The sequence below is a fragment of the Dermacentor andersoni genome, chromosome 7 (assembly GCF_023375885.2).
Source record: "Dermacentor andersoni chromosome 7, qqDerAnde1_hic_scaffold, whole genome shotgun sequence".
Taxonomy (NCBI): domain Eukaryota; kingdom Metazoa; phylum Arthropoda; class Arachnida; order Ixodida; family Ixodidae; genus Dermacentor; species Dermacentor andersoni.
The window spans coordinates 126,126,902-126,154,769 of NC_092820.1; the positions used below are offsets into that span (position 1 = coordinate 126,126,902).

Below are 27,868 nucleotides of genomic sequence, written 5' to 3' on the forward strand. Positions count from 1 at the left end.
CCACGTGTCTTCGTGTGTGCGTGTGTGTGTGTGTGCCCTCGCTTGTCAAAGCGCGGCAGCCGGGGAGCGGAGTTCCCCGAAGGAGGGGCCTGGAGGTCTCTCGGCTCAACCGCTCGCGCCGTCGTGGGCCCCTGCTGCGCCGTCCCGTGACCTTCATCCCGTGACCTTCCCTCCTTCCCTTTTGGACCGCGACGCCGAGGGTATAAGAGCAGCTGCCCCCGGACGCCAGAGCAGAGGCTCCGATTTGTACTGTTGAGTTACGTGCTCTCCCGTCTCTCCACTCCGGTCGACCTGACCGGCCGCTCTTTTGCTATGTTAGAATAAACCAGTTGTTCTGTTACCAGTCTTCTCATGCTTTGCCGGGACCTTCGGATGCTTCCAGTGCCCCAGGCCGCCAGGCCAACGCTACCCTTGGGGCTTGCGACCCATTGGCAATAACGGGCGTCAGCACCGAGACCCCAACAACTCGGGCCAGCGGTGCGATTCCAACACGGGGTAAAAGAAGTAAGAAGTATGTTTCAGGATAATTACAATAACTGTAGCAGCTGACAAGATGGTAGACGGCGCATGATGTTAAGATCGTCGTCTCGTTCGGACTAATCTTAAAATGTCTGCTCCGCCAGCCTGTCACATAAACCCCGGCACCCACGCGGTGCTGCTTAGGAAGTTGTCGAATGATCCGACTTAATACGCGTGAAGTGGACCACGTTGGAACGATGCTGAGACAAGGTGTGGGCAAGAGGTGCGATTTCGTGCGTAACGTCAGTTACTTGACGGAAGACACGGTAAGGGCCAGAGTAGTGTGAAAGTAATTTCTCCGAAAGGCCAACGGGTCGCGACTGTGATCAGAGGAGAACCGGGGCTGTCAGTGTGTAGTGGACGTCAGGATGGCGGGCGTCATATAAGCGCCGCTGACATTTCCGCGACTCCACAAGTCGGCGTCGGACAATGTGGCACGGTTCTTGTGTTTTGAGTGTGGCTTCACAGGCGTACTCAGCAGTCATATTTAGACTAGCAAGCAGAACGGTGTCGAAAGGTAGCGTAGGGTTGCGGCCAATTAAGAGGATGCATGGAGAGAAGTCTGCGGTATCATGGCGAGAAGAATTATAAGCGAAAGTAACGAACGGCAATTTTCAGTCTCCCTGTCGCAATGGTCTGCAGAGACATGCATGGACAGCATGTCCGTTAGGGTTTGGTTGACACACTCGGTTAGACCGCTTGTTTGTGGGTGGTAAGCAGCAGCAAGATTATGTTCAGTCGCGCACGAGTGTAGAATGGCATTAAGAGGTTTAGGAAGAAAGTACCAGCCTCGGTTGTTGATGTGCTCTCGAGGGGCACCGTGGTAAAGGATGGCGTTCTCTAGGAGGAAGTCGACGACATGGGCTGCACAGCGTGTCAGAAGAGCCCGTTTGATTGCGTAGCAGGTGGCGTAGTTTGTTGCTACAGCAATCAACTTATTTCCCGAAACTGACGTAGGAAAAGGACCGAAAACGTCATCACCAACACGAAAGAATGGTTCAGATGGTGCGTCAAGTGCTTGAAGTCGGCCAGCAGGTAGTGTAATCGGCTTTTTTCATCGTTGACGAAGGTCAAACGCAGCAATATAACGGCAGACGTCAGAATAAAGACCAGGCCAAGAGAAGCGCCGATGAACGGGGTCATAAGCCCATGACACGTCAAAGTGACTGGAGGTCAGAACATCATGAAGCTGAGCGAGAGAAGTCTGACGCAGATGCACAGGTGCAACAAATAGTCGGTCAGGGCGGTCCGGGTGCACGTTAGAGTGGTACAATATGACATCTTGAATTTCAAAGATGCAAAGGTAAGGATCGGTCGTTGTTGAAGACAGCCTAGAATAAGGTCGTGTAAGGAGCCGTCCCGACGTTGTTCCACTGTCAGAGAGAGAACAGTGACAGGTATTCCTGTAGCAGTGACGTCAGGTGGCTCGACAGGAAGGCGGGACATGCAGTCCGTATCTTCATGTACCCGGCCAGTCTTGCATACAGCTGAATAGTTGTATTCTTGAAGGCGCGGAGCCCAGTGGCCAAGGCGCCCCGAAAGATCTTTAAGGGACGAAAGCAGAGACAATATGTCAGCTAGGTGAGGGCTCCCTCGAATTTCGCTGCCGAAAAAAAAAAACTGAAATATTTCACTGTAGACGTAAGGTTCAGTGTTCCCATTTGCATAACGAGCAATGGGACGTGCATGTGTGAGAATAATGTAGCAGTGAGATATACGGTATTGTGCAATTTTTCCATGAAGCTTTATCCATGAAGCTTGTCATAATAAGAAACAAGCGTTCTTCTAGCACTTGAGCTAAGCGTGGGATATTGGAATCGATCTGCGATTTTCAAGCTTGTTTCCAACACTTTCGATATGTAAGGGTGTAGTTCTGGCATTGTGCAATAATTGCAAAATTAGGCCATTTAAAATGGCTGTATGTATGATTTCAAAGAATACAATTTTTAAGTTTGAAGTTTCCTTCGGAAATCGTCGAAGCTAACGCTATCAATCCCAGGCCTTTACGTAAGCAAGAAAGAATTCTCCTATGTTCATCTCCTGACAAAAATCACTTGTAGGCTTATTCTAAATTGCTGCTCCGCAAAGTGCATGCATCTGATTGCTGGGTCTGGACACCAGCTAGTCGTGAAAAAACAGTTGAAACCTCGTATATGTTTTCACCATCGTGGCAAAACTGTGTACGGAAGTATCCACGGACATCGGCGCGCGTGGCGGAGCCCACAAATTGATTGATTAAGGACCAATTTTCCCGAGCCTCACGTTGTGCCTCGAAAAGCTTAAGCCGAAAGTGAATGCGTTTGGAGATCATATCTGCGCATTCAGTTTATTTCCGGTCTGCTTATATTTGAGCTGGAATGCATCGCACAAAGGTGAACGTGTGTACTGGCCGCATAGTAATTCTTTTTTCTTGAATGGGGGCAACAATTTCTGCTCAACAGTGTTTAGTGATGGTTCCTTTTATACGAATTGGAATAAACTCAGTCAGTGACGAACGAAATTATTACCCGCTTTTCTCTAGCTCCGCCCAAGACCACGGAGGCACCCACGACAACGGAGGCACCCATGACCACCGAGGCCCCTCTGAAAAGTACGTGGTCGCGAAATTTTATTGCACTTTATCAAAGGCAAGTGCCGCAATGGCTTCCCAAACCCACCATTCCTAATTATCTTTTTTTTAAATTCTAATGAGCCATAAATTTAGAACTTTTCTAAAATATAGGAACTACCTAAACATATCGACTCAAAAAGACCAATTTTTGTAGGCATTCAATAATTTGTTAGAAAACGTTTTTTATAACTTGCACATTCAAGAACAACTAAAGCATGAAGTTTAGAATTCTGCAACTCGGCAATAAACACGAGACCACAGTTCTGCAACCTCCACATCTTTGTTTATGAAGACATCTTTATTTCTTTGACGTTAATTGTTCTCGCCAAGATTATACTAATCCACAAATAGGGAGACGTTAAAGAATTGTAAAATTATTGGTGCGTTAGCTTACTTACAGTAATATATAGAATGTACAGCAAGATAATCTCCAATAGAATAAGGGTAACACTCGACTTAGTAAACCAAAGAAGGGGTACTCAACAATGCATCACATACATGTCTTCAATCAGGTAATCGAGAAACCAACAAGGTACAATCAGCCTCTCCATATGGCTTTCATTGATTATAGATAGATTTCATTGATAGTAGAGATACCAGCAAGGATACAGGCACCACGAATTAAGGGAGTACAGGACGCTTATTTAATTTCCTTGGAAAATATCTACAGAAGCTCCAAAGCTACCTTAATTATCCACCAGTAGGAAGATACCTATAAAGAAAGAGGTCAGACAAGGAGAGACAATCTCTATAATGCTATTCACTCCGTCCTTCGAAGTATTCAAGCTATCAAACTTTGAAGGCTTACGAGTGAGGATGAACGGCGAATATCTCGGCAACCTTCGATTTGCCGATGAGATTGAACTGTTCAGCAACACTGGGGTAAAGTTATAACAAATTATTGCGGACTGTAACAGAGAGAGTCTAAGGACGCGGTTGGAAATTACTGCGCAGAAGACAAAAGCAAAGATCCATATCCGGGCCAGGGAGCAAGAGTTCAGTATTGGCACTCAGAGTGTAGAGTCTATGAAGGAGTACGTTTACCCAGGTCAAATACTCACAGGGGGCCCTGATCATGAGAAGCAAATTTACAGAAGAGAAAAACGGGTTGGAGTTCATCCGGCAGACATCGTCAGATTCTGACTGGAAGCTTACCATTATCATTGAAAAGAAAGGTGTACAATCAGTGCATTCTACCGGCGCTTACATATGGGACAACAAGTTGGAAACTGACAAAGAATCTCGAAAGCAAGAGCCACACCTAGAGGGATGGAACGAAGAATGTTAGGCGTAACATTAAGAGGCAAGAAAAGAGCCGTGTGGATCAGAGAGGGAACGGGTATAGCCGATAGTTTAATTGACATCAAGGGGAATAAATGGAGCTGGATCGGTCATGTATTGCGAGGTTAGATAAGCGGTGGACCATTAGGGTTTCATAGAAAATGGGCGCCAAGAGAAGGGAATCGTAGTCAAGGATGGCAGAAGACTAGGAGGGATGATGAAATTAAGAAATTCGGACGGGCTGGTTGGTATCGGTTGACGCAGGACAGAGGTGATCGGAAGATCACAGGGAGAGGCGTTCGTCTTGTAGTAGACATAATATAGGCGGATAATGATGATGATGATGATGATGAAGTGTTCTCGCAAGTAGAATATATGAATTTAGCTCCCTCGTATTCATGCCATCGCCTTATCATCTTCTGACACCAGACAGATAATTTACGCTTCTACGTATTGGCACATTTTTAAGCGGGCAGCAGATCCATTCTACTTAACCTTAATATAAAATAGGAAGAACAAGAAGTAAAGGATATAACTGACGCTGATGATGATTAGTGTGGTGATGACGATTACTTACGAGGAATCTTTACCTCAGCAGCTGCTTTTGGTATAAATATGAACGAAGAAATGGATTTTCTCTGCACTTACTGCACCGATTTTGAAAGTCAGCAGATGCGCCTAGTTTCCAAAGATCTTTATTGGCCTACGAACAGGTTTGTTTCCTGTCATTTGAAAAGCAGCTGAAGAAGTTGCACACTGTTACGGCAATTCTGTTTTTTTCTTTCTGTGTTATCACATGCCTGATTCTGTTTGCGCCCTTCTATAAATTTCTTTTCTTATATGGTATCTTGTCGCGTTGCCAGTTATAGCTGCATCGTTGCAGTGTATCTTGTCTGAGCATATTAGGTTTTTCTAAAGGCAGTTTCACGTGGCGCGATTTCACTAAGTGACAGCGATTTTTTGTCGCTCCACGACCGTTGTAATCGCCGCATCTCCTCGCGAAGTCATAGCGATCGTGTTATTTTGGGTGTGCAGACAGCAAGTGCCGTAGAATTTGGATGTTTTTCCGGCATATATGTTACAAGGTGTTCTGACGGCGTCCCTGAAGTTGAGCACGGAGCAATTGTTAATGTGCATAACGCCATTAGCGACCACAAAGCATACTAATCTTTTTATTTTGAAGTACGGAACAGCATTAAAACGTATCAACGGTTTCTGTCTTGTTTTATCGTAACAACAGAGAGGGCGTGAGCGCATTCAAAGAATGAGGTAGCCGGAAAATGAGAAATGTGCCGCGAGACAAACGCTATAGTTGCAATAGTTGTTTAATCAAAAAGAAAATGTGAAAAGTGAAAGTTGTTGTCAGGAATGCGTGAGAAAACGGACACCGCACCTAGAATATTTTGAAACCACAAAAATGTATTATACAGGAAGTCTCGAACAATAAAAACATTTATCTTAGACAAAGAGGAAAACCAATTGGAAGGGGACGCGGCAGTAAATTAGAAACGAAAGGTAATTGCCGAATCGTTCCAAGGCAACGACGAGGTTCTATTTGAGGGAAAAAAGAGTATGAAAGAGAACCATGTGGAAAAGAAACTGGTGCTCACAAACTTCAATCGGAAGACTGCTCAAGAGAAAATTCTTGGGCGCACAGCCACAATGCTAGTCGATGTTCCCGTCAGCCTGATTACGGAAGTATTATCAAAAAGTAAGAAAGCTCTGTCGAAAGAAATAAAAAGAACCTTAAAAGAAAGACGAATACCACACAGTTGGCAACAAAGTAAAAAAAATGTCATCTATAAAGGTAAATGGGAAAAAGATAAAATTCACTCATATAGACCGTTGACAATTACATCGATAATAGATAAGTTAGCGTTACTGGTGAATATATTAAAGCTGCAAGCATGGGCGAAGAATAGTAGCTTATAGGGAGAACTTGATAATGGTTCCGGAATCGATAGGCATGTCGTTGATAACTTATTTGTTCTCACTAAGTGTAATGAAATATCCAGAGAAGAAAGGAGACCGCTTTATGTGGCCTTTAAGACAACAACGTAAACCGTAATATGTTGTGGGATATTCGGGAAGGCGAAGGCATATGCAACGACTGCATACAGATTTCGGAGAGACTGACCTAGAAAGTGTCACTTGCGTTGAATGGGAAGGGATGAGGAGCTAGAAGGAAGTTGATATCAGGAAGAGACTGATGCAGGGGCGCCCTTTCTGCCCACTGCTGTTTACGATGTACACGGAGAGGATGGAACGCGCGCTGCAGGGAAGCCATGTCGGGTTTAATCTTTCACACAAACATGCGGATACAATAGTAAAGCAGCAGCTTCCTCGTTTGTTTTATGCGGGTCACATTGTGTTGCTGGCTAACAAGCAAATTGATGTGCAATGTCTGGCTGATACCAGTGGACAGGAAGGCGAGAATTTAGGTCTGAATTTTTGCGGTAAAAATGCGAGTGGTGTGCCATTAAAAAAAAAAAAAACCGTGAACAGACAGTAGAAACACAGGGCCAGGAAAAACCTCGGGTAAAACAATTTAAATACCTTGGTAAATAGATAATCAAAAGCAATAGATGTAATAATATTCATAGTATGTATATATATATATATATATATATATATATATATATATATAATATTAGCAACGGGGAATAGAAATGCGGCTCCAATATGACGCAGAGCGCTGTTGGGTTACAACAGATACCAGGTGCTCCGTGGTATGTGGACAGGTGGAATGGTTCCAGGAATACCATTAATAAATCCGGTTGTTTGCTTCAAGTCAGGAGTACAATCAGGACTCGAAGCGAACCAAAGGTCAGCGGGACGCCTCGCACTGGGCGCCCACGGGAGAACAACAAATGAAACTGTGCAGCGTGATATGGGCAGGACCAGTTTTGAAGTGAGGGAACTTCAGGGTAAAATTGTATATGAAGGACGACTGAGGAATACGGAAAATGTAGATGGGCTGCGAGAGTGTTCATATATTTGTCGAAGCAAAACATATATTCACAGTGGAGGAAAAAATGTAGGAAGCTTGCCAGGAAGGCTGCGACCAGTATTGATAGCAACAGGGCAACAAAAGACATGAAACGGGAAGTGTAGCGGAAAGTCAGAGAGGATAAGACAATCTCTTGGGTGGCGGCAATGGAAAACGAACTTGCTATGTGTAACTAGTTAACATGCTAAAACAAAATCTGAAAAGAAACTGGGGTGAGAGCGAACGAACTTATTAACCTAGCTTTATATCCCTCGCCTGTAGTACCACTGTAGAAGGCGCTGGTGCATATTGAAAACTCCCGAGACCGCACCCTGTGGATCGGCGTGAAAAGCTGCGCATATGTCGGTTCAGAGACAGCCAGGTACTTACTATACGAATAAGCACTGGCACCGATCGGGGTTATATTTGCGTCGATGGAGCAGGTTGTCGCGAATGGTGAAATGGTGGGCTTGACGACGCAACGTGCGAGTGGTTAGTTGTGCTGTTGAACCAGAAAGCAAGCCTATAAGGAAGGCATTCCGATATGTCCTTGCCCTGCTCAGGAGCGATGGTGGTAAGGTCAAGCGAAGAAACAGTAAACTTGGATAGTGGGCAGCAGCATTGTCGTCAGGGAAGGGAGAGATCGAGAGCGCTAGCATCAGAATTCTGTGGGACAGCCCGCAGATATCGTAGTCCTGCAGGCGAATCGCTCATCGGGCAAGACGCTATGAGGGATCTTTCAAGGACAACAACCAACGTAGTACAGTGTGGTCGGTGACTACATCAAATGGACGGCCGCACAAATAAGGCCGGAACTTAGAGCCCAGCTGATGATCAGGCATTCTTTTTCTTTCACAGTGCGATTGGTTGCAGCTTTCGTAAGCGTACGACTTGTAATGTATTTTATTGTATTGCATTGTACCCTTGTATTGCGCTGGGCAAGCACAGCGCGAAGACTAACACCGCAGGCAGCGGTGTGCACCTCGGTTGGGGCTGTCGGGTCGTAATGGCGCGAAATTGGCAGAGACGTTAGCAAACGACGGAGCCTTGTAAAGGCGTCGTCGCGCTCGGACGACCACGAAGTGAGGGTTCCGTTGCTTCTAATGAGCTTCGTCAGGGGCGATATGATGGCGGGAAAATTGCGGATGAAGCGTCTGAAGTAGGAACAGAGACCTACGAAACGGCACAATTCTTTGAGGGACGTTGGCTTAGGGAATTCGGCGACAGCCCGAAGTTTGGCAGGGCTGGAGAGTATTCCAACCTTGGATACGACGTAACGTATAATTCTCAGCTGCCGAGTTTCGAAGTGGCACTTCTTTACGTTTAGCTGCAGGCCAGCGTTTCTTGAACACGTCAAAAGACAACAGTCAGTCAGGGTGCGTGGTGAAGTCAGGAGCAAAAACTACAACGTGGTCAAGTAGCGCAAGCATGTGTGCCAGTTCAAGCAGCACAGAACTGTGTCCTTCATGCGCTCGGAAGTTGCTGATGCATTGCCAAGTCCTAAAGGCATCCCTTCAAATTCGTATAAGGTTTTGGGTGTGAGAAAAACTGCCTTCAGCCGATCGGCGTCTGCCACGGGTATAGCAGTACCAATACTAATACCTTTAGCGCAAATCTAGCGATGAAAATAATTGTGCACCTTGAAGACTGTCGATTGCGGCGTCTATGCGTGGTACCAGGACAACCCAGTATGCCGTTCCAATCCTTCTCTGTAATATATCCCGCATACTGTGTGTCCTCGGCTGAAAAAATAAACACGCGAAGTGTACGTACTCTGCTGGAAAGATTGCGTCATGTGCGTATCTTGCACAATTATCTACAATTCCCTAATTAATATATGGACGATTAGCGAAACAATATAGAAGTTGGCTCATTGCTTTCAGATTACTAATTTAACCTTAAGGAGAATGAAATCTCTTGGTGTGCTTTCTCAGCTTGGCTCCCAACAACACGAACTGGGTCTTATTCGTGCGTAATTACTTATTATTAATGCTCGGTGCACGTTAACAAGAACAGCCTAAATATTGATTTATTCATGCTAACCCTGAGAACTCCTAAAGGAGTACTGACACCAAAATTGTAACTCGATATAATCGGCAGATTACCCTGGTGCGAACTCATTCGTAACATCTATAATGTATAATGTATGATGTATTAATGCGAAATTAGGCTTCTAGCACGTTTTATTTTAAATTTCCATTCCTGCTACATCTGGGTCAAGATCCCAACACAACCCAGACAGCTCTGCCTTTCGTAACCTCCTAGCTCGAAGGCACATGTTTAGTGGACATTGCTCAGCGGTTTCTCGTGCCCCGCGCGCTTTGTTGCCCAAACGTGCAGCTCGAATTTGTTCTACTTCGGTATCAAGTCGCGTTATTTGTAGTGCGTATTCATGCTCCTGCCCTATGCACTCCTGCTTTTACCTTTCAAATTCGCGCTTTTCTATTTCACATACAGGCTCTTGCCTTGCACGTTTGTGCTCTCGTGCCTGTCTTTGTGCCCTCTGTTGAATCGTCTCAAAGCATTCTGAAAGCTCGACACCCCCTCAGCCTCCGACGGAGTTATGGCCTCGATCACTTCGGGTTCCTTTAATGTATCGGACACATCCAGGCATAACTCCCAAGCTCCAGCAATTCTCTTTTCACAATTGCTTAAAATTCATGGCTGAGTTCAGTGCTGTTCCTCAACTGGACACACTACTGCCTTGACGCTCACCAACATGGTAGGCGACTACAACAGCATTTACCCGCGTTGTTACCTATACTGGCAAACGCATACTAAAACTCAGTCGAGAAAGCCTCGCGCTCCGAAAGGCTGGCAGGCAAAAATCCGGCGTAGGCCATCCCGACGCACTGTTGCATCTCACGCAGACAACCATTGGATGTCGCATCCCACCGCTGCCACCAGTTAAAATATGCGCGCCAGTTGATCTGGAGCGGGCAGCTACTCCGCTTTGCCGCGGCCAACGAGTCGTCAGGGGCTCATGCATAGGAAACGGCGGCGCGACGTAGCAAAGAACAATGAACGTTTAATTAACCGTCGGAAGCTTAACCGTCCCGCTCGCTGAAGGCAGGCAGCACTGGAGCGCTAACGCATTCATGAGGGTATCACGCGCGCCGTTGGGAAGAGAGCGAAAGCGCGCGTACGAAATAACGTATTTTCGTAGCTGCCACCTCTTCGGCGATTTTCAAAGCGGCTTGGCTTACTTGATGCGTCCGCGATTTCCAACTCTGGCTTTGGCGGTGCGGCCCAAAAGGTCCACCACTATGCCCAGTCGTCACAATGTTCATGATCCCGATGCCGTCCTGGTGGTTTCACTGTCGTCATACCAGCTTCAAGATGCTGTTATAGTCCTGCCACAGTCGTCACGCATACCGACATGCCCACGGTGTCTAAGACGTTGGACCACTAGGTAAGTGCTCGAATTCGTGCTGCGGTAATGGTCATTGTAACGATGTCGTTCCAGTTTTGTCATCCGCCTAGCTCCATGCCGTCGTCATCATGCCATTGTTGTATACAGTCGATATTCCCTCGATGTCACACCGCCGTAAAGATGCCATCACGGTCGTTTCATTGTCGTTATTCCATCTTCGTTACCTTAGTCCCTTCACGACTTCGTCATCGCGCCTTCGAACCTGATCACGTCGCCCAACTTGTCTAATAACTTGAGATACGAGGCATCAGCTCGTGGCCGTTATGCCGTCGTGGTCTTTGCAGCACCGCCATTACAGCTTTCTCTAAATGCGCTCCTCATGCCGTGGTCGTCGCACACACACCATCGTCATACGGTCGGTCGTCATGGATTTGTTGCCACACCGCCATAGTGGTGCCGTTATGCTCGCTCAGTGGTTTTCATTCTAGCTTAGTGATCTGACTCTCGTCATGCGGTCTGCATCTCCGACGCTGTGGTCTAAGTTGTGTAATAGCTTTGACAATTGTATTAGATGTTTATTTATTTATTTATTCATATACCTCAAAGGCCCATTCGAGCATTACATGGTTGGGGGGGGGGGGGGCGAGTTACACTTACCAACGTGTAAAAAAGAACATTGGTAAGATACAGTGACATAATTAATACAGAAAGAGTAACATACGCAAGAAGCACTCAACACAGAAATAATCACACATTTAGGAAAACCATGAACTTGTTAACAAACACATCATGGTTAATGACAGATACAATTTCCCTCGGTAGTCTATTCCAATGATATGTTGCCAAAAGTAATGTTAGTGCGAGAAAAAAGGGGTTACATTTTAAATGGGCGATCAAAACGCTGAAAAATAATATGAGCTGCATTGATGTAAGATTCGCGGAAAGGGGCTCTACTATAATAAAGCACGTGAAAATGTGATAAAAATCTTATTAGTCGGCGGTTTTGAAGAGAGGGCAATGAAAGTGATTCCTTGATATCCGTAACACTGTAGTTTCGCAAGTATTTTTTGTGATCTATCTTGCTGCTTTATCTTCTATTGCGTTGAGCTGATCGATCAGATAGGTTTATGCGGATTTCAAATAATGGATGCGTACTCTACCTTTGAAAAAACAAGCGAAGTGCATACTAATAACATACTAGCAGAGTTCGTAAAGTATAAATTAAGTTTAATGAAGCCGAGTGTTTTGGATGGCTTACTGCTTGTGGTATCGATGTGCCCATTCCACGATAAATCAGAGAATAAATGAACTCCGAGATATTTAAATGTGGATACTTTCTCAACAGGACGCCCTGAATCGTGTAGTAGCTCAATTCTGGACTATGTGTTCTCGTGAACGTCGTGGCCTTAGCTTTAGAAATCTTAATTTCCGTTTGCCATTGGCAACACCAAAATGCGAGTTTATCAAGGTCTACCTGTAATGAGTTCACGTGTTCGGTGTTACTAATTTGTCTGTAGATGATGCAGTCGTCTGCAAATAACACTATGGTAGAAGATAAAATGTTTCTTATGTCATTAATGTAGATTAGAAATAATAGTGGACCCAGGACCGAACACTGTGGTACACGGGATTTTATGTGCGAAAGTGAAGATGAGTGCCCATTCACGTAGACTGATTGACTTCGGTTGGTTAAAAATTAGCTATCCCGCTTGTAATCCTACTGCTTATGTTAAGATTCGTTAGCTTCATTAATAAGCAGATGTGCTGATCTTTGTCAAATGCTTTTGCAAAATCAATAAATATAGCATCTATTTTAGTCCACCATGAACGGCTTCGTGGAGGTCAGTTACCAATTCGAATAGTTGGGTTTCACAGGAACGACCACGAAGGAAGCCATGCTAATTGCTAGAGAAGAAATTGCGATCTGATAGAAATTTCATGACGGTGGATGATATGATGTGCTCTAGTAATTTACAACACATGCTTTTTAATGAGATGAGCCTGTAGTTTGAGACTAAGGAGGGATCAGCAGATTTAAAAATGGGAATCACGCGCGCACACCTCCAAGCGTCAGGCACGCATCCTGTATCAACTGACTGTCGAAAAATAGCAACCAAGATACGTGACGGAGCTGGTTTTTCAGGTTCTAGCAACATTGCGCAAATGTCGTCTGCTCCGGGTGCCGCATTGACTGGTAGACGCCCCATAGCGGCTTCATCACCTTCGCGAGTGACTATGAGGTCATTCATTGAAGTATTTAAGCAGAAAATGTTCAGATCTGGTGGCATTGGTTCTTCTGATGTGAAAACCGAACATAAAAAAGTGTTTAATTCTTCCGCAACATCGGACTGCAGAAGAGGCTCACCATCTTTCGTTATCGACAGAAGCAATGATGACGATGGTTTCCAATTTACTACTTCCCCAAATATTTTACAGTTGTGTTTAACCTTTATGATAAGTCGTAGTTGTAAAACTTTTCCTTCACTGCTTCGATTTCTGCTTTGCAAACTCTTGCCTGTCTGAGATAGTGTTCCCAGTCCTCGGCAAAGGTCGGATGCTTTGCCTTTGAATACATTCTTTTCTTCTTATTAATGCACCGCTTCACATGTGTTATAAACCACGTGTTTTTATTTGAAGATGAGATAGTATTTCTTGGAATATATCTTTCCTTAAGTTCAGTGAGCGTTCTTTGAAAGATCTGCCAATTTGCGTTTGTATCACGCTCAGAAAAGGTCAATAAAAAGTGCGTAGAAAATGTTAGTAGGTCATTATTTACTCCGCGTACATGCCCTCTGTTTTAATCGTATATGCTTTTCGTTGCATTACGAGGTTTTTCAAATTTTATGGTGTACTCGCAGTGGATAACATTTTGGTCACTCATGCAGTCAAGCACGCGTAGATACATACTCTGTGGATCTGTAGTCAGTACGCGATCTAGAACTGAATCACCGCGCGTGGGACGTGATACCGTTTGGCTAAAACTCAACAAAGAAAGAAAATCAAGAAATTGCCTACATTCATGCCTTCTTGCCCCCTCGACGGGTTTGCATGTCGGCCAGTCAACTCTATTGTCAATTCAATTCAATTCAATTCTATTGTCCTCGTGCCGTTATCATGCTATCGTCGCCTGGGAGTCATGGTCGGGCAATTGTCGCCATTCCCACTTATTCATGTGGTTAACCGCATGAATAAGGGGGAAGGACAATTGTCACTAGGCCATCGTTGTCATACAGTAGTCGCCATCGCAATGTCCTCGTGACGTCGTCACCACGCTGCTGTCGCTATGACATTGTCATAATTCATGAATCGAAAACTCTCTCTCGTCATACCATCCTCGTTATACGCCTTTATTGCTGCACTAAAAATTCGTTGTTCGATATTGTTCGTCGCTTCATCGGCGTTCTACACTCGTCGGCACGCCTTCTTATTTATGGGCAACCTAGGTTAGCGACTGCCGTAGTAGAATTGGACAAAACTGGATTAATTGACATATAGCCGAAACGCTTAGCCTCATAATTAACACAACACGTCTTACATAGGCGCCCATTGAGGAATATGGCCTCGTGCTACATTGCTCGAATCCTATTTACATTACTGTCAACAGTTATAGAGAGATGAAATCTGCCGCAATGCTTTCGGCCTCCCTGCGTTTGGCATACGCACTACAGAAGCGGCACCACCACGGGAAAATGGGAGTAAATCGCTAAAAAATGACATTGTCCTTAGAAATACAAATTGAATTTTTCTACCACACCTAATGCGCCTACATCTGTGAGCTTGCTTTGGGGCTGCAGTTTATTATGCGACGCATTATTGCACTCTAATATTTGATGTGATTGTGCCCTTAAGGAATGTACGCTCCAAATGTTGAACAAGAACAAAGAGAAGACGGCCTACATAGTGAGCAAGAACTGGTGGATAAGCCATCTTTTGTCACCCAGGAGTGCAGAGGTGTAGCGTCGCTCACAGCGCGTGCCTTCTTCTTTGTTATTTTTCCAAACATTAGCTTGATGTAAGATGTGAAAAAAAAAAACGCAGTTAACGAAGCATCCACTCGCTAAAGCTGTACAAAGCTGTATTCAAATATTTCCGAAAGTACAACACGTGCTTTGTATGTCTTTCTTTATCCCACTCTGCACAAACCATACATACGAGTTCTCAATCTTCCTACGCAGACATCAAACTGACCTGTACCTTCGGCAGAAGTGGAGTGCTGGAGACTCAGCTGCCCCCCGACAAAATGTGCGACTACATCTTCTACACGCACATATACTACAACGTAAGGTTGAAGAAGATCAGACCTATCTATGGAGCATTTGCCATCACTGCTTTTATCAATGCTGTGGGATCCTACAGCACTACGACATTCGGCTACTCATTCGCCCTTAGGTAAGTTACGCTAAAACGCAGCAAACGGAACGAAGGCGTAAGCTGGTTTCGTTGTCATAGCAACAATGCGGACAATTCAGGCGTGAATGCGGCGTTTCATTTACCGGGTGTCTCGCGTATGCTTAATCAAACATTAGGAATTTAGCGGTACAGCTCTAAAATATTTTACCTTCACCGTAGACTCGACCGACACGCCAGTCAGCGCCGTTAGACAGAGCGCACCTGCGAATGTAGTGGCGATGGCTTGCAAAATACCTTATACGGCCATAAAAGTGAGCAAATTTGTAATTTCATATAAAACTGACAGCGTTACCCCGAAAAAGATTGTGAGATTGTCAGCTATAAATATATTTGCGCACTCATTTACTTTAAAGGGGGGAAATTAATTTACAGCTTACGCGCAGTCACGTAGAGCATCTCATGTCCAGGGATCATCTGCTAGGCTCTTCCAATCAATCCCGCGTAGCACTTAATGTTTATCAGAACATATAATCGCTCGCGTTGACTTGTCAGCACTTTCTTCACTAGGCCATGGTATTAAGCACTTTTGCCCTCGATATTATAGCTCATCTCGGGCCGGCTTCAGTGCGCTCTACGATTTGACTTCCTACAAGGCAAGTTCTACTCCACTTGACGATTCACCAGCACTCGCTGCTTAGGAAGTGCGGTTGCCGTACAAGCTCTCTATAGCCGACGTCATTACGAAGTGCCAGTTGATTAATTATGCGCGAACGTTATTATGTTCCGCTTTGGATGTAATAGCGGATGTAGCTTGACGAAGACAGGGACGTATACAAGTTCTTGGAATGAATGGTTGCAATGGGACGTTAGTGGGCGTTAGTAAAGTCACGGGACGGGTTAAACTGCTTTCGATCGCACGTGAATGTCTTGCAACGCTTTCTACAAGAAAAAAAAAATCATCCACAACCGTCATTGCGTTCTCACGACGTAGGACTATTACGAAAATTGATTCTTGTGAAAAAGAAAGGGAGACACTTTGCATTATCCTACGGGCACACTCATAGAATGGGTTTAACTTACTTGTGGGGTTTCGCGTGCCGAAAACGCGATGTGATTATGCTGCCAGCCATAGTGGGGGACCCCGTGGTAATTTTGACCGCCAGTGGATGTTTAACGTGTCGCCCATCCACGCATTTAGAATACGTAGTAAAGGTTCACGGCAGGCTTGCAGGAAGTTAAATTGAGGTGTTGGCAGACAGCAGAAGCCTGTCCACAGAGGAGCCATACTGTGAATACAGCACAAATGCTTGAAAGCAAAGCATTTCTCAAGATGCAGTGAACCTCGACAACTCGAAAAAGCGCTCGTAGAACGATCTGGCGACAACAGACACCACGACACGCCCGAACGCATGCTGTGGCGCGTTACAAAAGCTGATGCTCAGATACGATGGGACAAACGCTTGGAATAAGGCGAAGCTGGCACTTTTCGGTTCATTCTATGGCGAATCCTTGCCGCTGTCACCGTGCGCTTCGACTTAGCTTGGGGCTCCGCCTATATAGAGGCACATTTATGTTGGCTATATATGCTCCTCCCTGCAGTATATACCGGTTAAAGTAACTCGAAAGCATTATATGCCGCATAACGCGAAAATCCATCGTAGTTGGCGTAACCAGAAGATGGTACCGAAAATGGGCTAATAGCCAAAGAGTAAAAGCGACGTCAAACAATACGGGTATTCACGTCATGTTTCGCAGGGGGGTTCCTGTAGATGACGTAAATTGACAGCTTTGACAAGGGAATCAACTAGATTTCGGACTAGGTGGGAATCGTATCCAAGCCTCCGGTGTGCGAGATGAGCATGCTTTCCCGACGCTGCAGCAGCTCCACGTCTCTGACTGACTAAATGTGCACACGTCACGTCGCAGCTATCTGGCTAACACACGGTGTGGCCTGATGCATCCGTCATTGGGCAAGTCGCGGCGCAGACAATGGGGAGGAAGGAGGTGGCGCCACGCCATGAGTGTATAAAATGAGCGCCTTCATAACGTTCCGTGGTTTACCCATGGTATAATGCTTTCGCACCGCCCAGACGTAAGTAGTTATAAGTGTCTCAACGGAATTCGACGCGTGATTCAGTCACTAAAAGTGGTCACATTAGTCAGGTCTTACGTTGTTGATTAAACTTTCTGTCGAAAATTTTGAGAGTGGCAGCGCACAAAGAAATGTCGTGATTCTATTACAAACACGTGATTCTATTATGCATTGCAAGTGCAAAACAATATGCGCGCTCCAACTTAAACCATGTGGGTATGCTGGTGCAGCTCTTTACGGTAGCGTAATGGCTCTGTCGGATTTCATTTCGACGGCAGACAGCCTGGTAAAGCTTTTTAAGCTAAAACCCCTTGAACATCGTAAAGTAGCGGCAGTCACCTTCTCCAGCCTCAGTCCTCCTCGTTTCTCCAGTCCTTCACGCTCCCTCCAAGACCGTGGCGCCCCCTACACTGCTCGAGCGCAGCAGGCGACCTTTCACAGAGTGAATGCACGCATAGCAAGGCGGTGCGCTTTAAGCGTTCGCACTTGTAGCTTCGAGTAACTTCGTATACACCATAGAATTTCGACACAGGTGTTTATTTAGCGGCGGCAGCTTTTTTTTCTCCTTTTTTTGATAACTGTTTTTTCAAAAGGTACCTGAACGAGCGTTAACGCTGTGCCATGACGACTCCGAATGTATCGCGTGCGCTACACTTAGGTGCGCAACATTTGTCATGTGCGTGTTGCAGGATCTTGTCGTGAATGGTTGTAAACAACACATGTACAATTGCACGCCAACATCCTGGCCTCCAGCAAGCCCTCAGTAGCCCGAATAATCGGCGCCGTCCTTGTCAAGTGAATTCGCGGTGCGTATCAGCTATGACGTACAAAGGCTGACAGAGGGCACGAACGAACGCTGGTCTGCAGATTCGAAAAAGTATTAGAAGCTACAGTGGCGCCAACGTGCGTGTTTGCCAGTCTTCTAAGCACGCGCAAAGGCTCATAGGTAGGCGCTTGTGTTATGTTTTTCATCCCTCAAAGTCGACAAAAAACGCGTGGCCCATCGTCGAGTCGGGATTCTGCGTATATAAAAAATGAAATCAATGTTTCAGTATTCGTTCGCGAAGTGGGACCGCGGTAACAGCGCTTCGGTCAGGCTCAAACAAGTGCATTGTTTTTTTTTTCAGGTTAGTGACTCACCACGAACAACATTTCATCGTGCGCGTTAGCTCGCCCGCTGACCACGTGACGTACCTGTCGCGAACCGAGTTACACCAATGTGGATGCATTGAGGGTGGTCGCGCTCGCTCCTAAGTAACATTTGCGAGATACGACTTTAATGATGTGGTGACCGCGCAAAGAATCGCCGCGCCATGACGCGGCTGAAATTTCGGTAAGCTAAATGATGCAGTCGTTCATATTGAGGCACGATTCGTTGTCTCATTACATGTGCCTCAGAGACACAGTGGTCGATCCAGCTAATATTTGAACGAACGAGTAAGCGAATGACTAAACGAACGAGCGAACGACGACCGACTAAACCCGCCAGTGAACGACCGGACCACCGCACGTTTTCTGTGCGAGTGTTTCACCACCGCATCATAACCTACACACAACTTAAAGCTGACACAAATTAACGCAATCGTCTCAAAGGCCTATTATGGCGTCGTTCTGCGACGATCGCGGCTTCAGGAGAGCACGCACACTTTTCCTTTGTGTTACAAATCCACCGCACACGAACAAAAGAGGCAAACAAAGCTATGGGCGCCAAAGAAGGCTGGCCAGTAAACACAAAAATGCAGAGAGTGGCTTCCCAAGGTAAGTTTTCATGCTCGACGCTCAAGTTTCGCAAAAAGGAATTGCGCTGAATCGCAAAGGCCTCGTAATCGCGTTTTCGCACATAGCCTCGCGTACCCGCGAATTGAAGCCTGTTCGCGTACAATACCATTTAGAGCACGAAATACGATCACGTGCTGCTTGTATAAGTAAAGTACGCGCCACGCAGGAATCGTGGTAAAGCGTGCAAACAAATGGTAACAACCTCAGTTAACTGCTCAATCTTTCACTCGAACCCCTTAGCGCTCGTCGCGACATTGCCCTTTTATGCCTTTTTCACGAATACGCATACAGCAACAGACCATTCCCACTTCACCTTGATGCTCCTTCCATCACACCACGTCGGTTGCATATTCACTTAATTTTTGCGCGATGATATGGGTCAACTCACACCTTCAACTCATCTGCTCTCTTCCTCGCGCCATACGTTTGTGGAACGGTCTTCCAGCCAGACGACTTCGCATCCGAACCAGACCACGATAGTTTCCGTCAACTCCTGCAAACTTTCTTTTCACAATAAAAAATTGCCACTATTCTTTCCAATTTTTGTTTTACTTCCGATGCCATGTTCTGTATACCACCCATGTATTTATTTGTTATTTTGACAGCTTTAAGACCAAAGACATTCGTTATTTTTCGTACCACTGCACGTGTTTTTTTTGTTGTTTTTTTAGTATCCCAATTTGTGCCCGACTGCATTTCTTATATTGATAAATGTTTTTACTGTGCACGTCGTCAGTTCCTGCGTTTTTATCATGCCCTACCATTGTGCGTCATTGAAACCCTGCCAACTGTTCCTGCGCCTAGAATCCGCATATTTGTCAGTCTATGTTTGGTTGTAGTTTCTTTTCTTTTTACTGTTGTCATTGTAATCGGTATACGTTATAGTTATTGTGTGCAGTTTTGCCTTATGTATAATGCCAGGCAATATTTTTTCTTGTTCTTTTTTTTTCTTCGTGTTATCCTTTTCCCGCCCAACAGTATATTTGCCGTCGTACCACATTATCATCGATTCCTCTCCTTTGTGTTAAATTGCAGATTTGAGCCGAACGTTTCTACACTGACAAGTTACTTAGTACTTTTTATTACCCCCTTACACAATGCCCTGTCAAGGGGCCTGTAAGGCATGTTTAATAAATAAATAAATATACCGTGCAATGTCTGCTACGTCATGGCCCGCAAAAAATTACGCAAGCCTAACTGATACTATGCTATGAGACTCGCAACTACCTCGTATAGTCAGGTGGAGAATGTTGGTCTGATGTTCTCCTTCCCAATTCGATGAATTCATGTCCTTCTTCTTAAACCGCAGCGCTTACCGGACAGTATCGAGAACAGCTTCTTGTCTTAGCAGAAACTGTTTTGGCATGCGAAGACGCAGCAGGTTATGGTGGTAGAAAATGGCATGAAGCGACGTCGCACTTGCCGCAAAACTTATTTCAAGGCGTTCGCAAACCAAAGCAACACGCAACAGCAACGGCGCTATCATGCGCTCCTCGCTACTGCCTTCACGCTTCTCAAACTAAACGGCGCTGAAGCGCGACTGTAAACAAACGAAGCCGGCGCGACGACTCACGTGATGGCATTAAGCCAATAGCCACGCGGCGTCGACCTCGGCGAGAGGGCGCGACGGGGAAGCGACATTCTTCAAGGCGTGGCGCTACTTTACGAAGTTTAAGGGGCTTTTTTACAATGGTGTCAAAGGTTTTGCTGCACCCGCTCGTGTCACGTCCTTGTGAGTCCAACCCGCGTTTAATTAGAGAGAAATTATCATGGTGTTTTACGTCCCTAATGCACGATCTGATTACTAAGCACACCGTAGTGGGCGATTCCGGAAATTTGGACCCCCCCCCCCCGTGGTTGTTTTGCGTGAACCTAAATCTAAGAGCACGGGTGTTATCGCATTTCCCCCCATCGGAATGCGACACGATGAAACCATGGCAGGACGTTTATGAGAACACCGTCCGAGAGGGTCAAGGAAGCTAGGTGAAAATTTGTCACCATCCCGCTTTAAAGGGGAAGCCAGTATAGGTCCGACATCCCTGGGCACACATTGAGTTCGTGCCACCGCTGTTAAACGTATAGATGCGGGACCGGAACGCAGGTAGCGCCGCTACGAATACTTGCGATCAGTGCTTCTGTTTTTTTTTATTCCTAGGAGTGCGATGTGCTCATAAGGTTTCTCTCTCTGTTATCGTTATTCCCTCGAAAATGCGCTGCTTGCAGTTTAACGCGGAACAATTGGAAACCGCATTACAGAGAAGCTATGTTAAGGCACATCTATTCTCGCACCGCAGTTTCACAAGCACAACTGCACAGATGACGCTTTAGGGTGTGTGTCCTCCTGATGGGAACAACAAAGCTGGCGATGCTCATGCCGGAGTGTTTCGGGCCCTTGCGCATACTGTCGCTGATGCCGCCACATCTATACCTAGTGGAGTATGAAAGGTGCTCAAATGGAAGGGACGCTCTTCAAGCGAAGCCAGCACCGCCGTAGTGTGGTGGGCGAAAAGTTCGGCATCCGCCCGATTGTGTGTTGTGACTGCAGAGCATGGTGACATTTTCCGGACAAAGATGCCCCTGCAGCCCCTTCTTATGCAAGCAGCCCGGTTGCTACGAACATGGTTCAATCCTGCGTGCTTGTGGAACCATGATTGCCACCTCGAAATTTCTCTTCGCCCACCCACAAATTTCCATTCGGCACACATCCTAATTTCAAACTGACCCATACCTATATTCAAGTTGGCCCACCTACAAGCTTCAAAAGGTTCCATCCCTGAATTTCAGTAAGCCCCGCGCAAAATTTCAATTGGCCCATTCCCCACTGTCAATTTGGCCAACCCTCAATTTCAACTTAGCCCACTCCCAATTGTAAAGTTGGACCACAACAAATTTCAATTGACCCACGCTACACCACCCCAAATTTTAGGTTAGCGCACCACCTAATGTCAGTTGGACACCATCAAATTTCTAGTTGGCCCATCCCGAATTGACAAGTTGGGCTACCCCCAAATTTCAGTTGGCCCACCACCAATTTTAACCACCCCCAAATTTCAAGTTCGCCCAACCCCAAATTTCAATTACCCCAACCCCATGATTAAAATACCGCACCCCCAAATTTCATTTACGCCACACCCTTATTTGAAGTTGGTCCACCCCCAAATTTATATTTCGCCCATTTACTCAGTTTACTCATTTACTCAGGCCAACCCCTTCATATTAAGTTGACCCACCTAAAATTTCAATTAGCCCGCTGGAAAATTCCAAGCTGGCCCATGCCCAAACATCTATTTGCCCACCCAAAATTTGAAGTTGGCCCACCCGTAATTTTCAGTGTAGTAATCGTGATCATTTGGGGGAGAAACGGCGGCAACAGCGCACGACAGCTAAGCAGCCGGTTTCCTGCACACCACACGATGGACCCCACCGGTTTCAATGTCCTATAGGGGTAGGTATATGGGGCTTCCATGCTAGCTATAATTTACATCCTGCTAGCTCTAGACCTTATAATATGATGACATGACATCCGCTCGATATTCGCGTGTTTTGGCCACAAGATCACAAGATTGTGTGTGCACAAAACTCTTGAATTTCAAACAGACGTTTTGTGCCGTTTGGTTTTGTTATATCCCGCGTATGTAACTGGTCGCTTGTTCAGCATCGAGTTTTGTAGCTTATCCAATACATGCCTATCATACAGGCCGTCACCGCACGGATACTCCCTCAGTTAGATTCACATGACCCTGGCTTTCCCGAATTACGCTGCATACGCGATCTGACGAGATTTGATTTCATTCTTTCCTGTTGCGAACCACTTATTCAACGCGTGCAGCATCCGTCATCGCTCCAAATTAAAATCGGTGGAGCAGACATGCTAACCCAAGGGGTCCCAAGAAAGGTGCCTTCGCGCCGATAGAAAAGTTATGCGCCTAGATGCACGTATTTGTCCAAGTAATAATTTAGTATGATTTAGTATCAGAAATAATTTTGTAGGAAACAGAATTGGTAGCGGCAAGACTGCAGGCGTATACTGCATATGGCTACAGAGCTTATTTCGTAGCTGCACCGAATGCCTAAAATATCACGTGATAAATAACAAAATTCTAACTTTTCCTACAAATTTTTCGATGAGGCGCTTCAACTTAAGGTAATTAGCTTAATTATGTCATATAATAAAATAGGCATCTTGATTGTTTTTGTAGAAGAAAAGACAGCATAATCGTGCAAATTAGAGAAATGGTTAAAATTGTGCCACCTGCCACTGCCAATTTTGAAACATTGGTTGCAGCTAAAACAAGAACACCGTGTTTAAGTCGACTGAGTACGCATGCGCTTCCCCGTGTTCAGGTACTGGACAAGACGACGCCAACAACGTCGAGGATGATTCCAATAGAGAGCTTCGCTGTAGGACGTACATAGCCGAGGTGTTCGTGCTAATATCTGCCCGGATAACTTTTTTAACCACGGCGCATGGCTTCCTATCTGACAATTAGTGGATTTTTTTTTCTGCGCAGCCTCATGCCCGCGTTTCCACCAGACCACAAGGATGCCCTCAAAGAGGTCTTGGAATCACAATTTGGATATGGATTCCAGCACTTCGCTGCCCTGGACGTGGATGTCCGCGACTACCCCTCCGCCAAGTCGGGCGGGCTGCAGTACCTCAAGGCGAGTACTTCGCAGCAGCTGGTGCTTCTGGAGCCATGGAAATTAGATTCTACGAATTTACATTCTCTACGCACAATAACAAGGCACTCGTGTCAACACGGATGCAAATATTTTGTACAGCTTCTGAGCATAGAATAGATTATTTAGGCGGAAGCATGTCCAAAGCCTGCCATGCTCTGAATGCCGAAGTGAATTTTATTTGCTTCTGGGCCCGCTTTGCGCAGTGAATTGGCGAAAGCAGGCGCAGTGCACTCGTGATACTTGAAGCACGTAAAGGGAAATTTGTAGAGTAGCATGATTGTAACTAAGAGTATTCAAGCATTATTTTGCACATTATCAATATTCAAGTATTACTTTAGAAGAACTTGAACTAGGCCTTGTTGCTATTTATCGCATAACATGTTGGCTGCTAAACAACGCAAGACAGTGTAACAGAACAAGCACTACAACTTGTTTGTGCATTCTGTTGATGTTCATAGTAATGATTGTATTTATTCATGTTTATCTACCAACCAGCGACATACCCATGCATTGCTTGAGGGGATAATTTATTGGTGGCAGGCCACACATAAAAGACCGGATATAAAAAAGCTTTTTTCCTTAATAAGCCTGTCGAACTCAGCTTTTTAAAGTAATAATACTGCATAAAATGGGTAATTTTATTTTCAGGCAGGTAATTTTTCTCATAGGATATGGTAAAAGTGCTTCAGGCACTACCAGTGATAATTATCTGATGTATTTCTGAATTCAGTAAAGCTGCGGCATTTATTTAGCTACGTGGGAGACCTGTCCAACGAACTAGGAAAAATGCAATGGGATAATTATTGGGAATGTACTGTTCGAAAAACTAAGGAAACGAAAAAAATGCCATTTGGGAGAAATTTTATTTGCCAGATGAACTATATGTGCGAAAATCATGCATCAATTTTTTTTTGTTCTAGTTCGCGGTGTACATCTGCATGTGAAAAATGAGTGTTCAGAACTCATATGAAAAATTTCATTCAAAAGAAAACTATCAAGATGTGCGTAAAATGAGTAGGAGCAAAATGTTTTGAGAAAAACGTAAATTAAACTTCAAACCGTGTGAAAATTGTGAGAGCTACAGAGAGGCCTAAATGCACCAGCTCCATATTAGGATCCCCCATGAGATGCTCTATAGTTTCCTTTTGTTCGGGTAACTGCTCGGTGACAATATGATATGATAAATCTATTTTGAACATTATTTATTTCAAATAAATAGTACTGGGTTTTCAGCTTCGGAATGCGAGGGCATGGGTTGGAAAACTCAATGTAACTCGCAAAGTAATGGAAGCAAGACAATTCTTTGCTACATGTTGCTGAACATTTGGGCATACATAAAAAGGTCAAAAAATCAATTTTGAGAGAAAATTTCACATTATAAGGTGACAACCCTAACATCTCAAATTGTAAAAACACAATTAGTGAGGGCGTAGTTATAAGGCCCCGAATTGGTTATACGCCACCCGGGGCCCCTAATTGTTCGCCCTTACTTATGGCATGTGAGCATTTTGCTTTACGCTCGCCTGCCGTTGTATCCTAAACCATATGCATTGAGTTCCACATCCGAAAAGTACTCGGAGTTATACATAAATGAAAAGTGTTCCGCAATGGTTTTCGCCAGGGTGTTGAACGAAATTTTTTTAGGCTCCTTTCAGGCTTGGTTTGAAGCTTTTCTGTTCCGTTCAGATTTAGCTCCAGGGTGAAAATTATTATGATTTGAATCGGTCCGGAGCATTCTGAACCGGATTATTTGTGTGAAAACTGGTTTAAAAACGAAGAAAGACTGTCGTGGCACCGGTTAGCCCTTGCAATTAAATACAAGCTCGCTTCGGTATTGTGTACAAGTGCCCTGCCGTTTTCTCTAGCATAGGTTTCTTCATATAAAAAAAAAACTCGTTAGAGAAGTGACGTTCCGTGCACTGTTCATTTCGAATTGTCGGAATTTGACAATTGATTTTTATATTTACTTATTAATTTTATATTCCGTGGTCGAAATTTGGGCCAGAGTAGGAGTGAAGTAATGCAAGCACACAAAACACTGTAGTATAAGGCATTCGGATGACAAGAAAACAAGGTGCGCCGCGATAACATTCAAAAGATTTTAGGAACGCTATAGGTGGCAATTCGTTGCTGCAGCCACGTAACAGATTTCAGTTGTCTATACTAGCTCTAGGGAAAGAAAAGTACGTTTGAACGTTCCTTCAAGGACGAAGTGCTGAAACGTTGAGGTTGTTGTGGTGCCTTGACATTGAAAGTTTTGAGTATTTAGCATAATCTAAGAAAGACTAACGTGATGAGTGTAAAAAGAAATATCTCTCAAGCTTTCATTGTGGTGTCGTGATTGAAGCGATGCTAGATTATATATTTAAGGTTGGACGAAGGTGAGAATTTGTTGTAATATATGACATATAAATCGTACGGCTCATTCGGAGGTTTCATGGTGTCCTGTGACACATATAATGTGTTCCCTTGCGAAAATATAAAGCTTAATTTTCTGTTTCTAGGAGTACTGGCACAACATATTTACTTGCTTTTCTTTTGCTTCCTGAAGTAGTTGATAACTTCGTACTGATGTTATGTGACCTAAATTATGCAAATGCGTAATAAATATCCATCCATGCCATCTTTTATATCCAACTAATTGAAAACATGTGCAAAATAACGTGCGGAATTTTTTACGAATGGCTTGACAAAAGGGCTCATCGAGACGTCTTGAAATGCAGGCGTGGTGATGCCTAGGTACCGCCGACGCACGAGTCGATTCAGTCGTCAATGTCGCATTATGATCGTCTTGTCGAACGCTTGAGACAAGAAAAGGGAAGAGGCCATAACGGTGCAGCTAATTCTGATAGAAGGCGCTGCGAGCTCATTTTTCCTAGTCAGATGCTAAAAAGCCCTAAGTGAAATAGCAATGACTGACCTCTGTGCGTCCAGCTTTCGGGTATATATTTTTTTAATTTGTATCCGCTACCAACCTCATCACCAGGCTGACAGATGCATGAGTCACCGGTGTGTTAACCTTATTATCGATGCCTCTATGATACGGGTCACGTGTAGGATCCCTAGTCAACGAACTCAACTCCAAGGAGCCACGCTATAATTCATGCGAGTTTTGAGCTGGTGACTATAAGACGCTCGTGAGCGTTCTTGGTTATTTCCTCAGTGGTTGATAAATCCTGGCCTCAAAGTAGCTGTGGTGTCGCCAGCTATGTAATAAAGAGAATAAAATTAAACAAATTTTAACGTACTTCGTTTGATCTGCTGATACAATGAACTACCCATGTTTCATGCCTTCGGTTGTTTAGAAATGAAAAGTATCCAGTTTAAAGAGAAAGTATAGATGGAAAGAATCAGCAGTCAAAATTAATACAGCTTTACGGACTCGTCATTCAATTTGCTGAGCGCGTTTTTCTTTACTGGAAATAGAAGGGTAAATGTATAACGTACGTAGTAGCAGCACTTAACAAACACGTACGAAAAAAAGTAGGGTGTAAAGGCATCGCCTAAGCGCAAAGAAATGTAACGAACATTCATATGCAAATACTCCGAGTGGCGCTTGGAGCTTATCGTGTTGCATTTTCAGTGGTATTAGTGGAGGTAGCAGGCAAACAACTTTTTTACTTTTTATAGTATGCACGTTCCACCATGGCTTCCTCGATCCATAGTGCGCGCGCATACTGCCAAATAAACAAAAAAGACTAACTGAAACACGGCCCGTAATGCAAAAGAAGGCGCCGAAAACCACGCAGTTTGTTCTTAGGGAGCACTTCAATCTTAGGCAACATTTCAATTGGATCAAGGGAGGGAAGAGGCTCGCTTCAGGAACGGATGTACTATAATACTTTAGGTCCACGTCATCAAAGAGGCAATTGAAAATCTGTGGAGTTGTATCAACCTCTCTCTATGACTTTCATGAATTAGAGAAGGACGTTTGATTATATAGAGATAAGGACAGTCATGAAGGCATTGCGTAATCAAGCAGTACGCGAGCCATGCGTTACATCTCAAGGGATATCTCGAGATTCCACAGCTTCCTTTTTTCTCCATAAAAGAGGTGGAGAAATACCTATCTGTAGAGAGGCCAGGCAAGGCGACACAATGCGAGGAGACAAATGGGCTTTTGGAGCTGCGCGCGTGCTTGACCTTATAGAAATCTCAACTAACGCAGAGTGAACTTTGCAGCTCTTCGGG

At 44.8% G+C, this 27,868-nt stretch overlaps 1 protein-coding gene across 1 annotated transcript in view; it reads left to right on the forward strand.

The window, feature by feature from the left end:
* Nucleotides 1-24,621, forward strand: part of LOC129385542 (uncharacterized) — a 43,808-nt gene extending 19,187 nt beyond the window's left edge. The window contains exons 3-6 of the mRNA XM_055072187.2: nt 3,041-3,109; nt 14,949-15,162; nt 23,506-23,677; nt 24,598-24,621. Coding sequence (XP_054928162.1) covers nt 3,085-3,109; nt 14,949-15,162; nt 23,506-23,677; nt 24,598-24,621 — 435 coding nt within the window. The 5' untranslated portion in view covers nt 3,041-3,084. The remainder of the gene's footprint in view (nt 1-3,040; nt 3,110-14,948; nt 15,163-23,505; nt 23,678-24,597) is intronic.
* Nucleotides 24,622-27,868: the final 3,247 nt, after the last annotated feature.